At 51.5% G+C, this 22020-nt stretch overlaps 1 protein-coding gene across 5 annotated transcripts in view; it reads left to right on the top strand.

Moving 5' to 3' along the window:
• Positions 1 to 22020, top strand: part of RPS6KA2 (ribosomal protein S6 kinase A2) — a 477450-nt gene that overhangs the window by 409811 nt on the left and 45619 nt on the right. For all 5 annotated transcript variants that reach the window (XM_049905293.1, XM_049905278.1, XM_049905303.1 and 2 more), the window contains 2 exons: positions 6982 to 7046; positions 18080 to 18182. In XM_049905293.1, coding sequence (XP_049761250.1) covers positions 6982 to 7046; positions 18080 to 18182 — 168 coding nt within the window. The remainder of the gene's footprint in view (positions 1 to 6981; positions 7047 to 18079; positions 18183 to 22020) is intronic.

Here is a 22020-nt window from a genome sequence, read left to right as displayed (position 1 = left end):
TGGCTTAATGGGCTCAGACATATCAGTGGTTGTGAGGATGATGCAGGACCAGGCCATGTTTTGTTCTGTTGTACATAGGTTCACTGTGAGTCAGAACTGACCCAGTGGGACCTAACAAAAACAATACCTGGAAAAGTTGCTGCTCCATTTTATGTTTTTCCTGCACTGTAACACCTGTAAATACGCCTTCCAGCCTCCCACACATTGCACCCTGTAAGCGTGGATTAACTCACGTGTGGCAGAAGGCCCTAGAAAACTATAAAAAATCAACAGGTAAATTCTGGGAAGGAGCACATTCTGCACAACCAAAGCTCACCAGAACGTGTTATCCTCCAGGCTCAGCTCCTCTGCAGACAGGCCCCTGGGGTGGCCAAACAGGGGTCAGCAGACAGCAGAAAGCAAGTACGTGTGGATAGGTGTCGTAGGACTGGACATGGCAGTGTGTGTTGGTTTGTTTTCTTTGACATGAGTTGAGTAGATGCCTCTTCTGGTAAAAAATTCTACTGTATTGATCTTCCAGAAGAACTGGATGGTGCCCAGCTACCATTACTGAACATTTTGGTCAAAGATTCTATAGAAGAATCCTGACCAAAAGAGAAAAAATGCAGAACAGAATTTCAAATTCTCATGGACTCCAGACTTTCTGGAGCCATGGAGGCTGGATGAACCCCTAAAACTATTGCCCTCAGATAATCTTTTAACTGTAAACCAAAAACATCCCCTAAAGTCTTCTTTAAACCAAGTAATAGTTTAATTTAACTAAACTTGGGCATTGTGCTCTTTAAAGACCTATCTACATGAAATCAAAGTGACAACAGCAACTGGAAAGATTAGATAGGAACCTTAGGGGCAGTGAGTTGATAAAATGGGGGAGGAACAACTCAGAAAAGGAAGGTGAGAATGGTTGCACAACTCCAAGAATGTAATCAGTGTCGTTGAGCTCTGCACGTAGCAATCGTTGAATTGGTGTATGTTTTGCTGTGTATATTCCCAACAACAAAAAAAAAAGAAAGAAAGAAAGAAAAATAATTTCTTTTAGAAAAGATGCTAACAGTATGTGCCTGCATTGACTATAGGAAAGACCAGGAATTTCAAGGCAAATGTGTCCTTCACCTCATCTCTCCAGACTGCCTGGCAGACCAGAAGAGTTACAATGAGGATAAAACTTAGGAACCCACTTTTTTATTCAAATCTGACAACTTTCTAGTTTGTCACTAATGAGCATCTGTGGCTGCTTTAGAAACCAGACACAGACACTCATGGGATATTCTGAGACCCCGAGGGGACAGGAGGCAAAGGTTAGAAAGGAATTAGGCGTGCCGATGAACACAAAAATAGTGCCATTAAACAAACTAGTGCCAACGAACTCAATTTTGTTATCTTTCAGCGAGCACCTGTTAGGCACAGTGTGAGCCACTCCCCAAGCGTTTTGTTTCTCTTTCTTCTATTTTCCTTTCCAGAGCTGATCTTTCAAAGATGAGTTTTAACAGTCTGCTTTCAAACACGGCACATATGGTCTCCAATGGCTTCCCCTGGTTTCCATTTACATCGCTATGCCTTAGTGTAATAAGCTCAGTCACGGCCACGCAAACAGTCCCAGCTCCCCTTGAGGTCGGTCTGTTACAAACCCACCCTGGGGAAACATCTAGAAGCCAGAGTGGGCCAGGGTGTCTATTTAGGAGATGCAGCCAACTTGCTTCCGGGCACCTGGATGCCAACCAGCCTGACTCTTAGATCCACAGTGTTTCATGAGACCCAGACGACACCAAGCAAAGATTATAACATTAACTGAATGAGATCTCAAATAGCAGAAGGTACCTGAAAACTGTAAAAATCATGTGTAGATAACCTACAAGTGATTAAGAAGTAAAATAGCAGACCTAGTATTCAAGTCAATCCTGAAAGCCAGCCTTGGCAGCTACCTATGGAACATTGAACCTGTGCTTGGTCAGGTGGAATTTCGGTAAGCAAGAAGAATGTGCGGAAGTTGAAGCTTATTTCATGGCTTTATCTCTGAATATCCCTGTCTTAGCCTCCTAGCACTGTCATGTCAAAATACCACAAATTGGGGGGCTTAAAACAGCAGAAATTTACCATCTCAAAGTTCCGGAGGACAGGAGTCCAAATTCAGGGTGTCAGTATGGCCGTGCTCTCTCGAAAGCTGTAGGGGAAGATCCTGTTTTGTCTTCTTGGTTTCTGGAAACCCCAGGATTCCGGGAAGGCTGTGGCAGTGTCACTTCCATCTCTGTCTCCATCCTCGTGACCGTCCTTCTTCCTCTGTCTCTCCTCCTCGTTTACAGGACGCCACTCAGACTGGATAGGGTGCACCCCACTCCAGTATGACCTCTGTTAAAGATAACATCTCCAAAGGCCCTATTTCCAAACAGGTGACGCTCGTAGGTGCTAGGGGCTAGGACTTCAGTATACATTTTGGGGGACACAGTTCAATCCATAACACTTCCCGGAAGAGTTAGAGACAGATTTTGTGTTGTTCTAAAAAATAGGAAGTAAATATTTCAAGGGTCGAAAAGGATCCAGGGATTAAACATTCCCCACAGCTGCCTTTGGACATAAACAGTGAAGCGTTCCAAAACCTTCTGGGATAATTCACTGAGAATTTGGAAGTCCAGTGATGATTAAACCCACAATAAACTGAATGGAATGGCCTGATTATAAATGGGAAGTCGAAGAGCTGGACATAATCCAGGCAATAAAAAATAGAGCCACCTCACAGACACAGTACTGCATTTTAAAACTGCACATCAATACAAGAAAGTTCCAACAAGATACAGCATTACACCATTAACCAAAACCTGGAAATCTGAGCTGTGGGTCCCAGTAAACATCTTTGGTGATATCCCAATTTGGAGGTGCACCTCAAGTGATTACAACAGAAGTACAGGTAGACCCCAACTTACAACAGGGTTCCGCTCAAGGACTCTGTCAGAAGTCGGTTCTGACATAAGTCAAATACTTCTTTTTTTTTTTAGTTTTCATTGTAATGGCCTTTTCTTATCAGTATCTTTATGAATCCAATCTTTGAACATCTAAGAATGATAACATCAGCAAATTATATACTGCAGCGTTGTAGTACATATTACTAACAGTCAGGTATACAAAAAAGAAAAGGCGGTCGTAAGTACAATTCACCGTAACTCGAATCCATCGTAAGTCAGGGACTACCTGTGATTAAATGTGGTTACTACGGAGAATAAGCATAAATCCATGGGTATACTGTTCTGTGGAACTTTCTAAGTCAGTGTCTACCTGGCATTGGGAAACATAATGAAAAATCTCCAAGCCCAGTAAGAGAGAGGTCCTATTCACTTTCTAAGCACTTCTGTCTGTAAACACCTGTTCTCGTGAGTTCTCTGCAACCTAGAGGAACTGCAGCTGTCCCCTTGGACAGAACAAGACTTCAGTCATTTGATCGAAGTCCCAAGGCAAGTCAGTGAGGAGGCATGAACCAGCACACACACGTCCTGAGGCTCACGGCCAGAATCTGCGCACTGCTGTTGTCAGATGTGTGCTGTTTAAGAGGGGCAGGTGGCCAAGGAGAAGGTAGCCCGTCTTAACATGTTTCGGAAGAGGACAAAGGGGACTAGAATCCAAAATAATCAGGACGTGTACGCTGGGAAGGCTGCCACATGCGATAAAGAGCTGTGTGCAGACAGTTCCTTCTGTTTACCTTTCCCCTGTGGAACACCTACAATCTATGGGTAATATAACCAGAGTGTTAATTCAGTCTTGACTCTGTCTGCTGAGACCTCAAAACACAAAAATGGCACAGAGTCTTACTGCAATGGTGTGGCTCCAGCAATCCAAGAAAACTGAGCACCACAGACAGGGAGTCTGTGGTGACTCCATCCCTGCGTGTCCTTTGGGCCTCTGTCGGGGTTGAATCCTGCATTTGCAATGACGAATGAGAGTGAAATATGGTGGGTGTCTTAGTCATGTAGTGCTGCTGTAACAGAAATACAAGTGGGTGGCTTTAACAAACAGACATTTATTTTCTCACAGTTTAGGAGACTACGAGTCCAAATTCAGCTTCTGTTCACTGCCTATTTGGTGGTCTTCATGTGGCATAGCATTTGTCTTCCCCCATCTCCACTGGCCTGCTTGCTTAATCTGCCCTTTAATATCTCAGAAGAGATCGATTTAAGACACATCTGTCTTGGCTATGTAGTGCTGCTGTAACAGAAGTACCACAAGTAGATGGCTTTAACAAAGAGAAATTTATTCTCTCACAGTCCAGGAGGCTGGAAGTCCAAATTTCAGGGCACCAGCTCAAGGGGAAGGCTTTCTCTCTGTGTCAGCTCTGGGAAAAGGTCCTTGTCATCTGTCTTCCCCTGGTCTCTGAGCTTCTAAGCACAGGGACCCGGGTCCAAAGGACACACTTACCTCCTGGTTCTTCGTTCTTGGTGGCATGAGGCCCCTCTGTCTCTGCTCACTTCTCTTTTATATCTCAAAAGAGATTTGACTCCAGATACAACCTAATCCTGTAGATTGAGTCCTGCCTCATTAACATAACTGCCTGTAATCCTGCCTCACTACTAGAGGTAGGGTTTACAACAAATCATACCCGGTGACAAAATGGTGAACGATCACACAATATTGGGAATCATGGCCTAGTCAGGTTGACACACATTTTGAGGGGACACAATTCAATCCATAACAACATCCTACTCTAATAATACTGCCTCGTTAAGATAACAAAGAACCCTTTCCCAAATGGGATCATCACCTTGGGTATAAATCAAAACCATTGCCGTTGAGTCGATTCTGAGTCACAGTGGCCGTCTAGGACAGAGTACAACTGCCCCATAGGGTTTCCAAAGGTGTAAATCTGTACCGAACCACACACCTTTCCCCTGTGGAGTGGTTGGGGGGTCCAGCCACTGACATTTCAGTTAGCAGCCATGAACTTCAACCACCGCACCACCAGGGCTTCCAGTATAGGTATAGGGGTTAGGATTTACAACATGTATTTTTGAGGGGGACAGAATTCAGTCCATAACAGTGGGTACTAACTAGACTCTTCTCCGACATGTAGCCAGTAAGCCAACACATTACGATGCAGAGGAGCCAGCCGGGGCCTCAGAGTGTGAGAAGATCTGGCAAGAGGCATAGCGCAGGGTGGTGGTGTTTACTTTACGTTTCTTGTCATGCTGGGAGTATTTCCATATCTGGCTTTCTGGTCACAGTCGCAGATGTGTCCACACACAGGTGGGGTACATATGAAGGGCCACTTTGGGAGCAGGACCATCCATTTTCTAATTTTCATTTAAGCACTTGTCCGAGCACCTCTCAGGGATGGTGCAGGGTGCCAGGAGTGCACATCTGAGATCAGATGTCTAGACTCAGGGGTTTATGGCACAGCAAGGGAGGGAGACCAGCAGAGGAGGGCATCCATGCAGGGCCCGAGGGACAGGAGTTCCCAGAAGAGGGGACGCTTCGGATAAGTGTCACAGGTCAGCTTCAAATCCCAGTCCTTCAACTCAGAAACTCGGTGTCTGACCTTGAACAAGCTCTCGCCTCATCTTTCCTCATCTGTAAAGTAGGAGCGATAACCGTGCCTGCTTCACATCTTGGAATCAAGTGAGAGGCCCACAGAACCCCCAGCCTTGTGTGGCTCCTGACACGGGGTGAGCACAGAGACCCCAGGCCTGTTCTCCTCAGAGGAAATCGTGGACTCGGGCGGCCTCTGTTAGTATCTTATACATGTGTGTCTGTGTTAAGGTATAAAAATTACCCGAATAACATGAATGTAGTGTAATGATGACAGAGTCCCTATGAGTCCAAATCGACTCAGCAGCAATGGGTGTTTTTAGTAATGACATGCAAACACTGGGCATTTAGTCAAATCCTCCTCTCCTGGTGCATGGCACAGCCAGGCCTCCCAGGGACAGGCAGAAAGTGGCCCTGGGTCCTTTGTCCATCCACAGAGATGTTCCTGAGGCCAGGACTGCCTTTGGCTGCCTTTCACATGAGACAGGCTGTCTCCACGGACTGTCCCCATGGCTGCTGAGAGCACTCGAATGATGAAGAAGGGGGCGGGCTAAGCACACTCCTGACAATTGTCATGAGACCCTCTTACTTCACAGACAGGATGGGGGTCCCGTCTGTGCAGTGCAGTATTGTGAGACCCCCCACTTCACACACAGGATGGGGGGTCCGGTCTGTACAGGGCTGTGTTGTGAGACACGCCCCCCCATTCCACACACAGAATAGGGGATTCTGTCTGTGCAGTGCTGTGTCGTGAGACCCCGCACCACTTGACAGACAGGATGGGGGGTTCCTGTATGGGCAGGGCTGTGTCATGAGACCCCCCCTCCGACTTCACCCACAGGATGCGGGGTCCTATCTGCACAGTGCTGTGTCATGAGACCCCCCCCTTCACACACAGGATGGACAGTCCTGTCTGTGCAGGGCTATGTCATGAGACCTCCCCACTTCACACACTGGGTGGGGGGTCCTGTCTGCACAGTGCTGTGGCTGCCCCAGCACCCCAGCAAAGCGTGCGTCCGGGTCTCGTAGCTTTGATGACAGCTCGTGGGGTTGCCATGAGCCAGAGTTGACTCGATAGTAGGGCTGGCTAGTTGGATGGTGACAGTGATGATTTCAGGGTGACTTTGCGAGCCTTCCACGGATCCTGCATTCAGATTTCCTCGAGATCACAGGCAGCCCCCAGCCTGGCCGGTCTCGCCCAGACTCCCAGGGAGTCACGCTGGACAGGGTGCTGTGGTCACCAAGGGCCGGATCATGCAGCTTGGAGCGGTAGGCCGGGGCTACCGCAGGGGCTCCATGGGGCAGGGTGGCCAGCTGGCTCCATCACCATCACAAGCCTGGGCTGGGAGGCTTGGGATTCTTCTCATCAGGACCACCCTTGTCCATTGGCCCAGCCCCCGGAACGTGTGTACAAGAGGCGATGGGAGGGAGGGGCCACCTGGTCGTTCTGATGTGTCATCTCCTTGGTGGCAGGTGCTGGCATGGATGGAGTCGAGGAGATTAAACGGCACCCCTTCTTCGTGACCATAGACTGGAACGTAAGTTCAGTCACATCCTAATTGTGTGCAGATGAAGGTAAACGCTGGAGGTGACTGCGGGAGGCTTCTGTGTCCACGTGGAGAATCACTGTGTGTCAGCGTAGACCAGGCCTGGGTCTCCAGGGCTCTCAGGACCCCGACCCAGGAGGGGCTGGGACTTCAGAGGCAGACTGGTGACCACGCCTCCCTGCCTGCTCTTTAGCCTTCAGATCCTGGGGACTTTCCTTGGCCAGTTAGAGACAGGGCTTCAGTCGGCCCAGCAACCATGACCTGGCCCCCAGGGACTAGCAGTTCCCGACCGACCCCAAGGGGTCATCTTAAAGCGTAATGCCGGGAGACGGCTGGGCCCGGCTGCGCTCACCCTTCCTAGTGTCGGGGCGAATGAGAAGTCTCAGATCCTGCGCCACGGTCCCACTGCTCGTCAGGCTCACGGCTAGTCATTGTTGCTGTTGGCTGCTGTGAAGTCGGCCCCTGACTCACGGCGTCCTCACACGCAAGGGAACAAAATGCCGCCTGGTCCCGCACCGTCCCCATGATCAGTTACAGATCAGACCACGGTGATCCATGGGGTTTTCACTGGCTGATTTTCAGAAGTAGGTCACCAGGCCTTTCCTCCTAGTCTGTCTTAGTCTGGAAGCTCTGCTGAAACCTGGTCAGCATTTTAGCAACATGCAAGCCTGCACTGACAGGGGGTGGTGGCTGCACGTGAGGGGCGTTGGCTGGGAATCGGAGCTGGGTCTCCTGCCTGGAAGGCGGGAATTCTACCACTGGACCACCTCTGCCCCAGTCACTCTTGTGGGAGTCACGTAAAAAAGCCAGTGCTGTGCTGTTGGCCGATAATAAGTGGGAGCGTCTTCCAGGGAGCAGGCCTGGGTTTCCAGCTCTCCGTGGCCTGTTTTACGTGCTTTGCTCTGGATGCTGCCTGAACAGTCTCCACATCTCAGTGGCCTATACGTGGTGACCGCCTGTTTCTGCTAAGGGGCCACCTCTATTTGGAGGGATTAATACACCAGCCCCTGATGTGTCCCCTGACCAAGTGGGTTGCATGAATGCCTGGCATCTAAGAAGCTGGAGCTGTTCTTTGCACCCCGAAGAATGCATACCGCCTCCAAGACCAGCTTCCGTCACTCCTTTCCTTTCGGTTAACACAGCAACACATTTGTTTGGGGTTTTCTTTTCCTAAGCTATCAAATTAACCTCAGAGGACTTTAACTGAATGTTTTTAGAAATTTAAAACACCTTTTTAGGACAGAGTGCCTTGCCTCCTTTTGCCTGTCCCCTGTATCTATTTTATGTCCTTATGGAGTTTGGGGCCTCCAGAAATACCAGTAAGATATTGTAAAAACGACTTGGGGCCAGTGTCTGACCTCTTCCAACCCCACAAGGGGGAAGGAGAACCAAGATCAACAGTGCAAGGCCAACTCCCATGAGTTGGAGGCCAGACAAGCCTCCTCTCTCCACCATCTTTACTAATTCTGACACCAGCTGTCCGTTGATAGCACTCTCTGCTTCTCTGCTGGATTCCGTAATTCCTTGCAATGGCCACACACAGACCATACTCACGATCATGGGGTTTATTAGGGAAGTCACAGTTACAATTCAGGCTCAAGAACACACAGGATACAGTTCTTCCATCAGGACAGCCTCTCCCCAGTTGTGCTCGCAGTCACACCTCTCCCTGGCCCTCAGCCTCTGCCCAAAGGCACTCAGCTTTCTCTCTCCGTGGGCCAGGAAGCCCACCACTCCATCTCCTGCAGCCAAGTCTCTGTTGCGGGGTCTCTCCTGCCACCACTTCTCACCATCTTCAGGGTTACAGCTTGCTCTCTCCCTCTCAGTCTCCTGCTTCCAGGAGCTTCTCAACTCAGGGATCCCGGGTCCAATGGACATGATCTCCACTCCTGGCTGTTATTCTTTGGTGGCGGTAGGATCCTCCTCTCTGTTCTGGAATTGGCTCTCTTTTAAGACAAAACCGACCGATCCACTTGGTAGACCGCAATTACCGGGTCACACAGTCCCGCCCAATCACCTGGGTGGGAGTTACAAGACCATGGCTAGAAAGGCCACACAAAAGTAATCAATCGCACTGCAGATAAGGAGACTGGCAAAGACAGAAGGGCAGTCCTGTCCCCAAGCCTCCGAAAATGTTTCACTACAAGCCCTGGATGCCACAACGTCACCAGGCACACAGACCTTCCTCATCAGAGCTCACACCTTCTCTCTCCACCCGAGCCCAGGAAGGCTTGCCGATTGGTGGAGCACAAGGGGTTTTTTAACTGGTTTTACAGTGCTGATCACAGAACCTCCGTAAGACAAGTTAAGGTCCCTTTTCAAAGGTAAAATTAGAGAGAAGCGTGTAAAGTCCTCCCAGGCAGGTAGAAAACCTTGTTCAAAGATCAACTAGAAATCAGACTGTTCAAATAAGTGGACAGTGTTAAAAGCAAAGATGTCACTTTGGAGCCCTGGTGGCGCAGTGGTTAAGAGCTCAGCTGCTAACCAAAAGGTCGGCAGTTCACCACCACCAACTGCTCTGACAAGGATCACAGTAGAGGGTCCTGGACAGAGCTGGAGAAAAATGTAGAACAAAATTCTAACTCAAAAAAAGACCAGACTTACTGGTCTGACAGAGCTGGAGAAAAATGTAGAACAAAATTCTAACTCAAAAAAAGACCAGACTTACTGGTCTGACAGAGACTGGAGAAACCCCAAGAGTATGGCCCCCGGATACCCTTTTAACCCAATACTAAAGTCACTCCTGAGGTTTATCCTTCAGCCAAAGATTAGACAGGCCCATAAAACAAAATGAGACTCAATGGGCACACAGCCCAGGGACAGGGACAAGAAGGCAGGAGGGGACAGGAAAGCTGGTAACAGGGAACCCAAGGTCGAGAAGGGGAGAGTTGACATGCTGTGGGGGTGGCAGCCAATGTCGCAAAACAATGTGTGTATTAAATGCTTAATGAGAAACTAATTTGCTTTGTAAACCTTCATCTAAAGTACAATAAAAGATAAAGGTTGGCAGTTCAAATCCACCAGCTGCTCCTTGGAAACCCTATGGGGCAGTTGTACTCTGTCCTATAGGATTGCCATGAGTTGGAATCGACTTGACAGCAGTGGGTTTGGTTTTCGGAGAGTTCTTCAAAGAAAGGAAAACTGCCGTTTCCTTGTGACGTCCCACATGTGCTTGTAAGGAGCTCAGGTCAGCCTCAAGGCACCAGTGAGCACCTAAAGCTGGGTTTTGGCCAGTTGCCCGTAAGCTGGATATATTTCCTGTGGAGATCCTGCTGTCTGTGGTGGTTAGATCTGAGCTGAGCCTACCTAACTGCACTGTGCCTGGATGTGAGCCCGTAGGATCCTACACAGCAGCACAACCAGGGGAGCAGTAGAAGCTCCCCCGTTAAACTAAAGCCAAACTCGTTGCCGTCAAGTCGATTCCAACTCACAGCGACCCTGTAGGGTTTCCAAGGGGCCGCTGGTGGATTCCAGCTGCTGACCTTTTGGTTTAGCAACTGATCTGTTAAAAACCGGTTACCGTCTAGTCGACTCCGACTGACCGCGACCCCACGTGTGTCAGAGTAGAACTGCCCCACAGGACTTCCAGTGGCTGATTTCTCATAAGTAGATCTCCAGGCCTTTCTTTTGAGGCCCCTCTGGATGGAACTGAACTTCTAACCTTTCGGTTAGCAGCCGAGCACTTAACCATTTGTACCACCAGGGACTCCCAGAGGAGGCTAGCACCCCCCAGCAGGAGTTTGCATTGGCACTCTTTGTGGGCGAAGTGTGGGACCCTGACATCTCGCACCCCTTCCCCAGCCCCCCGGGCGCTAGGAGAACCTCACAGCTGGGTCTGTGTGCTACGGGTTCACTCATTTACTTGGCCATTCTGCCAGAGTGCGCTCTGTGCCGGGCATGCTTCCAGGGCTGGGGCAGCACTGTGAACACAGCACACAGGGCCCGCACTCCCGTGGAGCCTACGGTCTGGCTGCGGTGTGTACGGTGTCATGGAGAAGGCGCAGTGCTGTGATATGAACTAAGTGGGGGAGGGTGGAGGAGAGGGGAGCATGGCAGGGCACCCGCCTTCCCTTACACTCACCCCTTTCTGCTGCACCCTTCGTGGCACTCTGCAGTCACCCCAGCCGGCTCCGCAGCCAGGCTTCTGCACTAGCTGGTCGGTCCTCAGGAAGCCTCCTCCCCAAGATACTTTCTCAAACGTCTTCTCAGATACCTGTCTGCCTGCCCTGTTCAACACAGCACCCCTCCGGCACCATGCCCGACCCCTCGTCCTGAGCTGCCTTTTCCTTGTCCTTTCTCACCTGTCTTGTAATGCGCTACACAACATTACTGATTTACAGTGAGTATTGTTCTGTGTTCAAACTGTGGTGCTGGCAGAGAATACCGAATGTACCCTGGGCTGCTAGAAGAAGGAACAAATCCATCTTAGAAGAAACACAACCAGCATGCTCCTCAGACATGAGGTGGCGAGTCTTCGGCTCACTTACTTTGGACACGTCATCAGGAGGGACCAACCAGCCCTGCCCTCAGCCAAGCACAGGCTGGGGGAGACGTATGTGTGGCCTTATACTACAACGTCCCATGTCTGACGCCAGCCAAGGTGATGGTGTGGACACGATCAGAGGAAGAGATAAACTGGATCTGTCCCCTGGAGACCATGGGCAGGAGTTAGCCAGGAGAGGATGGGGGACAGGAGGGAGTCCCCCAAAGGTCTGTGTGTGCAGGAAGCCTGGCGGTTCAAGGCCTGCCTTCTAGACCCGGTCTCCCCTACCCATAGCAGCCTTCCTTCCCGTGGACCAGGCGAACCACTCGGACCACATGTGGCCCTTCTCCGCTTGTCATCACGTTCACCTGGGGCTCGTCCAGTCCCTGTCACCCACTGTCGGAGCAGTGACATCGTTGTTGCTGACCTGGACCCCCAGTCACCATGCCAGGCAGGGGACGGATGGACGCTCAGGTGGATCCCCAAATGCCAGGTGTTTATGGATCGTTAGTGGGGCGCTTTACTGAGCGGTGCCCGTGGTACCCATTCTGCTTCCCAACAGCTTCCAGAGCAGAGCCCCAGTGGAGCCTCATTAATAAACCTGTGACTGCCAACAGACATTCACTGCAGACTCTCCCAAGAGACAGAGCATTTCCCCGACAAGCAGGTTGCTGCCTGGTGCTTTACCCAAGTGTTCATTTACCTCAGGGTCCAACCTGGAAAATAAAAATATATTCATCTCTCTCTCTGCTTCCTCCTGTGGCCCAAAACTGCCGGTCCTTCTATTTCATTTGTTTAAGTACTCGCCTATCATCAAGCTGTCCTCTGGAACCGCTGGCTATGTGCTAGGGCAGAGCAAGTCCATCCCCCATGAAAGACGGACAGGCGAGCCCCTGCCCAGCCCTGCCGCGTCACTTGCTCCCAGAGCCCAGAAAACCCAGGTCTGCTGGGGGGTGCTGGCATTCGAATGCTTGCCCCTTGACTAGTGAGTGAAAAAGTACATGTTCATTACAGACTGGAAACCTCTGTGGAGGGATCTGGTGGGGCCTAGCAGATGGAAGCTGTGTCTGTTGTCCCCCGTGGCTGAGGCAGCGCTGAGGGCAGAGTCAGCACAAACCAAGACAACCTGGAAAAGCGGGTCACTGAGGGCCACGTGAGCCCAGAGACGGATGGCTGCGGTCAGCTCCGGCCCCTCAGGGAGAACCTGGCCTGAAACACGGAAAAGGCAAGGCTGCTGCCTGCAGAGACACGTGGCCGCTGGGCAGGGACATCTGCCCGTCCAGGTCTTGGTTCCGGGACCCTGCTGCTGGCCCACACAGTCAGTGTAGCCGTGCACACTCATCATTTCAGTTACAGTCGCCGTCAAGTCAGCTCTGACTCACGGCGCCCCCATGTGTGTCAGAGTAGAACCGTGCTCCCTAGGGTTTTCAGTGGCTGATTTTTCAGAAGCAGACGGCCAGGCCTTTCTTCTGAGGTGCCTCTGGGTGAGCTTGAACCTCCAGCCTTCTGCTTAGCCAAGTGTGTTAACCATTTGCACCCCCGGGGATTCCATCTTTGTTTCTACGAGTTGCTTATGCTTGCATTGTTCCTTGACGTTTCAAAATCCCTTCAAGCACATTGTCAGATGTTGTTCCGTGAGGTAGGAGAGGCTGCTGGGGGAAACGGAGTCATGGCATGCAAGCAGAGCTCCCAGGGTCACGGAGTTGCCTGGCAGTGTGTGGCGGAGGCCCCTGCCCTGTCCGTGGTTGGCCCAGGCACGGGGGCAATGAACGGATTCCAGGACCTCCTCCCGTCATCTTCTCCTCCAGGTGCCCAGCTCTACCACGGGAAGGGCTGTTGCGGTGGGGTCAGCCGGGTTTGGCTCCCTGGGCTGCCAGCTCCAGGCCTGGTGTCACATGTGAGTTGGTATGTGGCCGGCCTCGCCTCTGTTCAGTAGAAAGATTTGTATAAATGTCCTCCTGTCTTAAGTACGCCAAGAGAGCCGGCTCCTTCAGGGAGCCTGAGAGGGACCCCTCCTGTGCGGCGAACCCTCTTTGCTTTAGCAGTTCTGTAGATGTGATAGGTTGGCTGGGATCCTTGCGGAGGAGGTGAAGCTGTGCAGGTATGTCCCGCCCCACGAGCCACCGACACCTGGGATCGCCCGCGATGCCCCCAAATCACTGCATTGTCTTGGTACTCCTGCCTGCTGTCCCTCTGTGTCCTGCAAGTTTCCGCACGACTGTCTCGGGAATCACCTGTAAATGGGCTTTGGTTTTACTGGAGCGCGTTGATTCTGAACGCCCACGGCAAAGCTCTCTGTGGGAAGCAGATGATAGGGTCTGTGACCCCGAACCAGAATCTATTTCTTACTCCATCACAGGAGGCCTGGCAGCACCCAGTTAATGTTTTTATTACTCTCCCTGTCCTTTCCTTACTGATCCGAAGGTCTCTGGGCTAGAAATAGAATCTCAGTGCATCTATTCAGAGCTCCCCAGCATACTACCTGTGCAGGTGTGCAACACATTTCAGCACTGCTACTGCTCCCAGGCGTGTCATGACGAGATTCTGGGGCGGATGAGGTGATTAGAGGTGACATCTGTTGAAGGAGACGTGAGACCCCCTTGCCTGTCTGTTGTTGTGGCGTGAACTGCCCATGGTCTCCACGGCAATCTAGGTCAGAACAGCCAATGCTTCTCTCCTCAAGCTGAAGTCCTGAGTGAAAGGCTGTCGCTGAACTCAACCCTGAAGTCCACCAGTTCACACTGCAGGATGAGAGGCAACATTGTTCTTTCCCGGACGCCTCCAGCCCACTCCTAGGTTCTGACACAGGGAGAGAAAACACATTTATCCTAACAACGCATGTTAGCACTTTCCAAATTATTTGTCCGATAACAGGAAGAAATTCTCAGGCCTTTAACGTTACAGCAGAATCCCTGGGTGGTACAAACAGTTAACACCCTCGGCTGTTAACCGAAAGGTTGGAGTCCGTCCGCCCAGAGGTGCCTCAGAAGAAAGGCCTGATGATTGACTTCCCAAAAGTCAGCCACTGAAAACCCCATGAGGTTGCCATGGGTTGGAGTCAACAACAGCGGGTTTAGTTCTTACCAGCTCCTGTGAGGTTGGGGGCGGGCGTGGGGAGAGATTTTCTCCTTCCCATTCCCTACGGATTGCCTCCCGGCCATGGAGGAAAGAGGAGGACTGGGCAGCGGGGGAGGAGGAAGGAACGAAACCCTGTAAGCCTTAGCTCTGCAGCTACAAAACGCTTCTCATCTGAACTGAGTGACAGCCGGTTTTGTCTCCAGGGAGATCGTGCCCGCAAACAATCCCCCCTCATAACAGAAGTGGGAGGCAGGCTCCACAACTCTGTGACAGAGACCCTGTGGAAAGCCAGAGAAAGCACCCACATGGAGGGAGAGAATTGGATTGCCACTTTGGCAGGACAGAGGTTCATTAAACCCCAGGTCCAGTGTCACCAAAGGGACATCCCTGTGACCGGGCCGGGGGCCACTGGCGGCCACAGAGGCTGTTTCCATGACAATGAGGAGCAGTCCCCTTATTACAGCCGCTCTGACAAGTCCCTGCGTCCCGCCCCACAGGTGCATTGGCGGGCAGTGGGGGTTCAGCAATAGAATCCTCGCCTTCCGTGTGGGAGACAGGGTTCCCTTCTGGCCAGCCACCACCTGTCTGTCAGCGGAGGCTTGTGCGTTGCTCGGGTGCTGAACAGGTGTCAGCAGAGCTTCGGACGAAGAGGGACTAGAGGAAGGGCCCAGTGATCTACTTCTGAAAATCAGCCAGTGAAAACCCTGCGGATCACAACCCTCCGATCCACAAGCAATCAAGGGGTCGTGCGGGCTGGGGCAGCATTTCGTTCCGTTGTGCGTGGGTTCCCCTGAGTCGGGGCCAACTCAGTGGCCGCTGACAACAGGTGTGCCACCACAGAGAGATAGTTTTGGTATTTCTGAGAGGGGTTTAGAGAGTAACTCAATTCCCACTGAAAGCTAGTCACCAAGGGCCAGAGGAACACAGGGCTGAATTCAACCCATTTTCTCCTCGGAGTCCCCAGAGGCATCGCCTAACCTCAGGCAAGTACACGCTGGAGCTTCTGCCTGTCACACCCTCTGAAGGCAGCATCCACACCTGCCTCGAGCTGCCGCCAGCTTTGGGGCGGCCTCGGTGTCTGGCACTCCCCCCTTCCATCCACCCTCTGTGCCCGCCCCCAGTGCCTTCTGGAGCACCAGGAGCAGCTGTGGGTGATAGGGAGAACTTCCCTGAGGTGTCAGGGGCCCAGGTGTCAGCCCCACTCCCTCTGTACCATCTACCCTCTATGCCTGCCCCTAGTTCCTTCTGGAGCACCAGGAGCAGCCATAGGTAATGGGGAGAACCTCCCTCAGGCATTAGGGGCCCAGGTGTCAGCCCCCCTCATCCGGTACTCATCTTGACCTTGGGCTGGTTCCTTAACCCGCCCTTACCTCAGTTTCCCTGTCTGTACAGCTGGTAGGATACAGTCTGCCCCCCATGTTCCCGAGAGCCATAGCCCAGAGTTGGACTGAGGAGGCATGGAGTCGGGTTCCCAGACTCACCTGACCCTGGGAATCACCCCATCTCTGAGCTGCTTTTCAGACCAATTAAAGCTGAGGAGCTGAGAACAGGGCCTGGGGATTGTGCTTGCAGCTAATGTCTCGGGGACCCCTGTGACGAGGCAAGATGGGGAAACCACAGCACGTGGCTGCAGCACCACCCTTCTGGTCTAACCCTCTGCCAAGTTAAGGTCTCTGACCTGTTGTCTGCCCCGCACCTTGTTGCCCTGGTGTGATTTCACCAAACGTGCTTCGTCTCTGTTCTGAAATCCACCGGGCGGAATACCTCTCCATCCTCACTGGGAGGCGGCACCACCGTGCCCACCGCTCCCTCCACTTCAGCCTAGCTTCCTCCCATTCCATCACGTTCGTTTTTCCTCTCGCTCTTCCCGTCTTACCCGCCTCAGTCGCTAAGCCTTGCTCCCCGAACATGAATCACCCCCAAAGAACAGACAGTCACGAAGATGGAGAGTGTTGGAGACAGTAGGCGTCAGGCTTGGAGGGAAGCCATGAGGACTGTGGGCTTTCATGAGTTTGGTCAGAGGCAGCTTCTGTAAACTTTGCGGTGCCCCCAGTGGGCTATGGGGGAGGGGTGGCCCCGTTCAGATGCAGATGTTCTAACACCCTATTAGAGGGGACCTGGAGGCCCCCATCTGTGACATCCAGAGGTGGGTTCCCAGGTGTAAGGAGGGCCACACAGACCGGCACACAGACCTAGGAAGGTGTGAGTGAGAAAGACCTAGAAACGGCCAGCCTGGGTGTTTTCTTGGTGCCCCCATAGCTCTGAAGTTCTGTGGTCCATCACAGATGTCCCAGGGCGGGCAGCTATGGGGAGTAAGGAGGTGGGAGGGGCCAGGAGATGGCCAGGTGTGGGGGAGTGAGGAGGTGGGAGGGGCCAGGAGATGGCCAGGTGTGGGGGGGTGAGGAGGTGAGAGGGGCCAGGAGATGGCCAGGTGTGGGGGGTGAGGAGGTGAGAGGGGCCAGGAGATGGCCAGGTATGGGGACTGAGGAGGTGAGAGGGGCCAGGAGACGGCCAGGTGTGGAGGGGGTGAGGAGGTGAGACGGGCCAGGAGATGGGCAGGTATGGGGACTGAGGAAGTGAGAGGAGCCGGGAGATGGCTAGGTGTGGGGGGGTGAGGAGGTGAGAGGGGCCAGGAAATGGCCAGGTGTGGGGGGGATGAGGAGGTGAGAGGGGCCAGATGGCCAGGTGTGGGGAGGGTGAGGAGGTAAGAGGGGCCATATGATGGCCAGGTGTAGGGGGGGTAAGGAGGTGGAAGGGGCCAGAAGATGGCCGATTATGGGGAGTGAGGAGATGGGAGGGCCCAGGAATAGGTCCAATTATAGGGAGACTGGAAGTGGATGTGACCAAAAAAGAATTTTTTTTAAGTCACCAGGGTGAGGAGGATGAAAGCAAACAGCAGAGTTCCCCCTTCACCCCCCACCACCTTCATTGCTGTTACCTGGGGAGGTGGTTATCCTATAAAATTTTACTTGAAGAAACATATTCTGTAGCAAAAAAAAAAGAAAAGTTTGAAAACCATATTGCTCCGCTCCAACTACTTCCTCTGATGGATAAGGGCACTTAGCATATCCCCAAGCCCTTATACCGCAGATTAGGCACCTTTTATGATTTCAGAGTATTTAGAGGTTCCTTGGTCAGGTGAAAGCTGAGATCACGTGTGAGAAAACGTTGACATCCCCAGAGCCCATCCCGGCCACCCCTCAGCCTCCTCGGGGCCTGCTTCCTCACTGCCCCAGAGCCCACCCCTGCCACCCCTCAGCCTCCTCGGGGCCTGCTGCCATCCCCAGAGCCCATCCCGGCCACCCCTCAGCCTCTTCGGGGCCTGCTGCCGTCCCCAGAGCCCATCCCGGCCACCCCTCAGCCTCCTCGGGGCCTGCTTCCTCACTGCCCCAGAGCCCATCCCAGCCACCCCTCAGCCTCCTCGGGGCCTGCTTCCTCACTGCCTGTCTCGCTTTCCTCGTAGAAGCTGTACAGGAAGGAGATCAAGCCACCCTTCAAGCCAGCGGTGGGCAGGCCCGAGGACACCTTCCATTTCGACCCCGAGTTCACATCAAGGACACCCACAGGTCTGCACCAGCATGGCTGGGAGAACCCGGTCCTTTCCCACATGCGATTTCCCCTTTAACCAGTTGGGGAACAGATCTCTAGAAATCAGGTATTCACAGGTGTCCCAAAGGCTCTTCGTAGAAAACGGATGTCAGTTCCTTTTCCTTCTCTGGTTATCTGTGCTTAATAATAAAGGCTCAGGCGACAGGACCACTTCTCAGCTGTTCCCTAGATGACACCCAGTTGGAAACCCTCAGCGTCCTATAGACTTTCCTCCCTCCTGTCTCTCGATTTTGACTGGATGTTCCGCCTACTGCCCCCGCCCCCCTCAGAGGAACACACAGGCAAGAGAGCCAGGAAGGAGACTCAAGACAACAAAATCTCCTTCAACCGAGAGTTTTACAGGACTTTTTTTTTTTTGAGTCTATCAGTTAAGCCTGTAGGTTCCTGAACTATGGATCTTATTCATGGAAAACACAGAAACCTGTTTGAAAAGTTTTATCAGCTGCTGTGTCTCAGGATAGCAGACAGACACATGGATTTAACTTTCCCTGTGTGTCTAAAGTTATTCTTATCATACCAGTTGCTGCTGAGTTGCTGTTGAATTGACTCATGGCGACCCCACGTGTGTCAGAAGAGAACTGGGCTCCACAGGGTTCTCAGTGGCTGATTTGAACGTAGATCTCCAGGCCTTTTCCAGGCGTCTCTGGGTGGAAGGAACCTCCAACCTTTCAGTTAGCAGCCGAGCACATTAGCCATTTGTACCGCCCAGGACTCCCAAGTCACTCTGTCAAGCTCTATCAGAGCTGGCCACCTCCCTTTAAAGGTTACCATCTTGTGATATCAGCTAATTTGCTGACGCTTTTGTGGACATAATGGAACTGAGGTTATGTCAAAAAAGTTTAAAAGCTCCTTCTGGAGACATGGATAGAACAGCTTCCTTTGCTGGACTGTTATTGGGGTGCCAGGGTGGGAACCTGGGTGGTCTTCCTGCTTTTCTCATGACTTTCAAATCAGCTTGAAATTTTCTATAAAAAAAAAAATTAACAAGTGATTATGCAACAAACAGATGACCGTACACAGACTGTCAAGTGGGTAGAGTTGGAACAGAGAAGCCTTTTTCCTCCTGGGTTATGCCTGTTTGTGAAATCTGTTTCCTGTACCTTGGTTGACCAGACATGAGCTGTGTGCAAATGTAGATGGTCGGGGGCCTGGTGTGGGACTCTTAGAGGGCTGGGGCTGGACTGGGCCCAGGCTTCATCAACACTAAGCACAGAATGGAGCTGATGCTAAACAAAAAAACCAAACCCATTGCCATCGAGTCCCTTCCGACTCATAGCGACCCTATAGGACAGAGCAGAACGGCCCCATAGGGTTTCCACGGAGCACCTGTTGGATTCAAACTGCTAGCCTTTTGCTTGGTAGCCGAGCTCTTACCCACTGCGCCACCAGGGCTCTGAGCTGATTGTAGGTACTGTGAATTCGGAGTCACAGTGCTGATGGTGAACTTGTTTCTTTCGAGTCCACCTGCAGTCACCAGATCGGACTGTCCAGGGGACAGAGCCCTGGTGTAGCTACTGGTAGAGTTTGGGGTGATCACTGGCTGCTGTGAATTAGCGAGGCTGCTTGTGCTCTGTGCTCTCTGCTAGGGGAGGTAGGATTTCCACATCATTCTCAACTTCCCTAAAAAGAAAGTGCGTGTGGGAATCCATCCTTAAAACCAGTTGCCGTTAAGTCGGTGACCCCTTGTGTTTGAGAATAACTGTGCTCCATGGGGTTGTCAGTGGCTGACTTTTCAGAAGTAGATTGCCAGGCCTTTCTTCCAAGGCACCTCTGGATGGACTCAAACCTCCAACCTTTCAGTTAGCAGCCAAGCATACTAACCGAGCACATTAATCATTGACAAAATTAACCCAATCACCGAACCTGGCTGCTTGTTGGCGTCAGAGGCTGCAAGAAGGGGCCAGGACTTGGGGGTTGGCCCTGGTTCTGTCACCAGGTCATTTTGTCCCTCCTCCTGTGGTTTAGAAGGAACACAAACGCAGTCAGGGGAGCACAGCTGGTGAGTACAAGGCCCGACATAAGTGCCATGTTCCATCGTGAGTGCCATTATTTGGAGCTTTGTGTTTAAAACACGTCTTCACATCGGTTGCAACCGGTTCAGTCATGGCCGACAAAGTGAAACTGGAACAAATCCCAATTTTTACAGTTTGGGTGATCTGGAACAGGAAAAATTATGGGTCACAGCCCTGGAATGGAATGTTCAGAAGAGTAGTGAGCCCTTTCAGGAGCCCAATGCGTGAGATTGGATTATTGGCGGGACCATAGAGAGCGACATGCACTCAGAGCAGCATGGTAGGCCGCCATCTTTGATGGGGGGTACAACTATTTCTGACCCTTCAAAAAATCCAACAAGCGATAGATTTGGTTGCTATGCAACACATACACTGCCCTTGATTTCTAAGAGGGAGATTAGAGTTCTTGCAGAGCTTCCAGTTATCATTCCAGTTCACCCAGCTTCTCAAAATTGGAGTCCGTTCCGGTGCCGCTTCCTCGGCTGTGACTGGACCAGGAAGAACCAGTTCAAAGCCCTGGTTTAAAATACCGAAAGACCAAACTTGTGCTGCCTGGCAAGAAAACACTAATGCGATCAACTCCCGACTAGTCACACGCACGTGCTTCTTGCGTTGTCCATAAAGAGTTTATACTCCAGTCTGGCCGTCCAGTGTTCCCAGCAAGCTTTTTCTAAGCACGCATGAGCCTTTTGTGTGCACAGATAATTCAATTCTATTTTAAAATTAGCCTAACCAAACCCGTAGCTGTGGAGTCAATTCCGACGGCAGAGCGTAATTTGAATACATTCCTGAGCTATCCAGAATTTGTTTTTTTATTTCTTACTGTTGCAAATTCTCCAGTCAACTTTACTGGAAGTTCATTTATTACACCATGTGGTGTGCCTTTGAGGTAGGCAGGAGCTGAAGTGCTAAGGACACATAAAAGTCATTCTGATTGTTGTGTTGTTGTTGTGTGCCATCAAGTCGGTTCCGCCTCAGCAACCATGTAGAATAGAGTAGAACTGCCCCATGGGATTTTCTGGGCTGGAATCTTTACAGGAGCAGATCTCCAAGTCTTTCTCCCAAGGAGCTACTGGGTGTGTTTGAACTGCCGAGCTTTGGGTTAGCAGCCAAGCACTCAACCCTTGCACCACCGGGGCTCTTTTCTGATTGTTATCAGAGAGAAGACTGCAACATGTGAGCTAGGAGACACTTTTAGATACGACAAAGGAATTGTGGTTGTGTCAACAGAAACACTAAAGCTCCTTGTGGCTTAAGGAGCAGGCGTAGCAATATGATTCTGAGGTGCAGACCATCACCACTCCTTTGTGCTGGAGACCTGTCCCCACAGTGGGACTGTCTTACCATTTTTGTTTTGTTTGTAACTTTGGTTGTCTTGGTTATCTAGTGCTGCTAGAACAGAAATACCACACGTGGATGGCTTTAACAAACAGAAGTTTATTCTCTCGTCTAGGAGGCTAGAAGTCCGAATTCAGGGCGCCAGCTCCAGGGGAAAGCTTTCTTCCTCTCTGTCAGCTCTAGAGGAAGATCCTTGTCATCAATCTTCCCCTGATCTGGGAGCTTCTCAGCACAGAGACCCTGAGTCCAAAAGACATGTGCTCCCGGCTCTTTTTGCTTGATGGTATGGGTTCCCCCTGTCACTCTGCTTGCTTCTCTCTTTTATATCTCAAAAGAGATTGACTTAAAACACAACCTAATCTTGCAGATTAAATCCTGCCTCATTAATATGACTGCCTCTAATTGGAAACCCTGGTGGCGTAGTGGTTAAGAACTACAGCCGCTG

Source organism: Elephas maximus, chromosome 1, assembly GCF_024166365.1.
Source record: "Elephas maximus indicus isolate mEleMax1 chromosome 1, mEleMax1 primary haplotype, whole genome shotgun sequence".
Classification (NCBI taxonomy): Eukaryota; Metazoa; Chordata; class Mammalia; order Proboscidea; family Elephantidae; genus Elephas; species Elephas maximus.
This window is presented reverse-complemented; position numbering and strand designations above follow the sequence as displayed.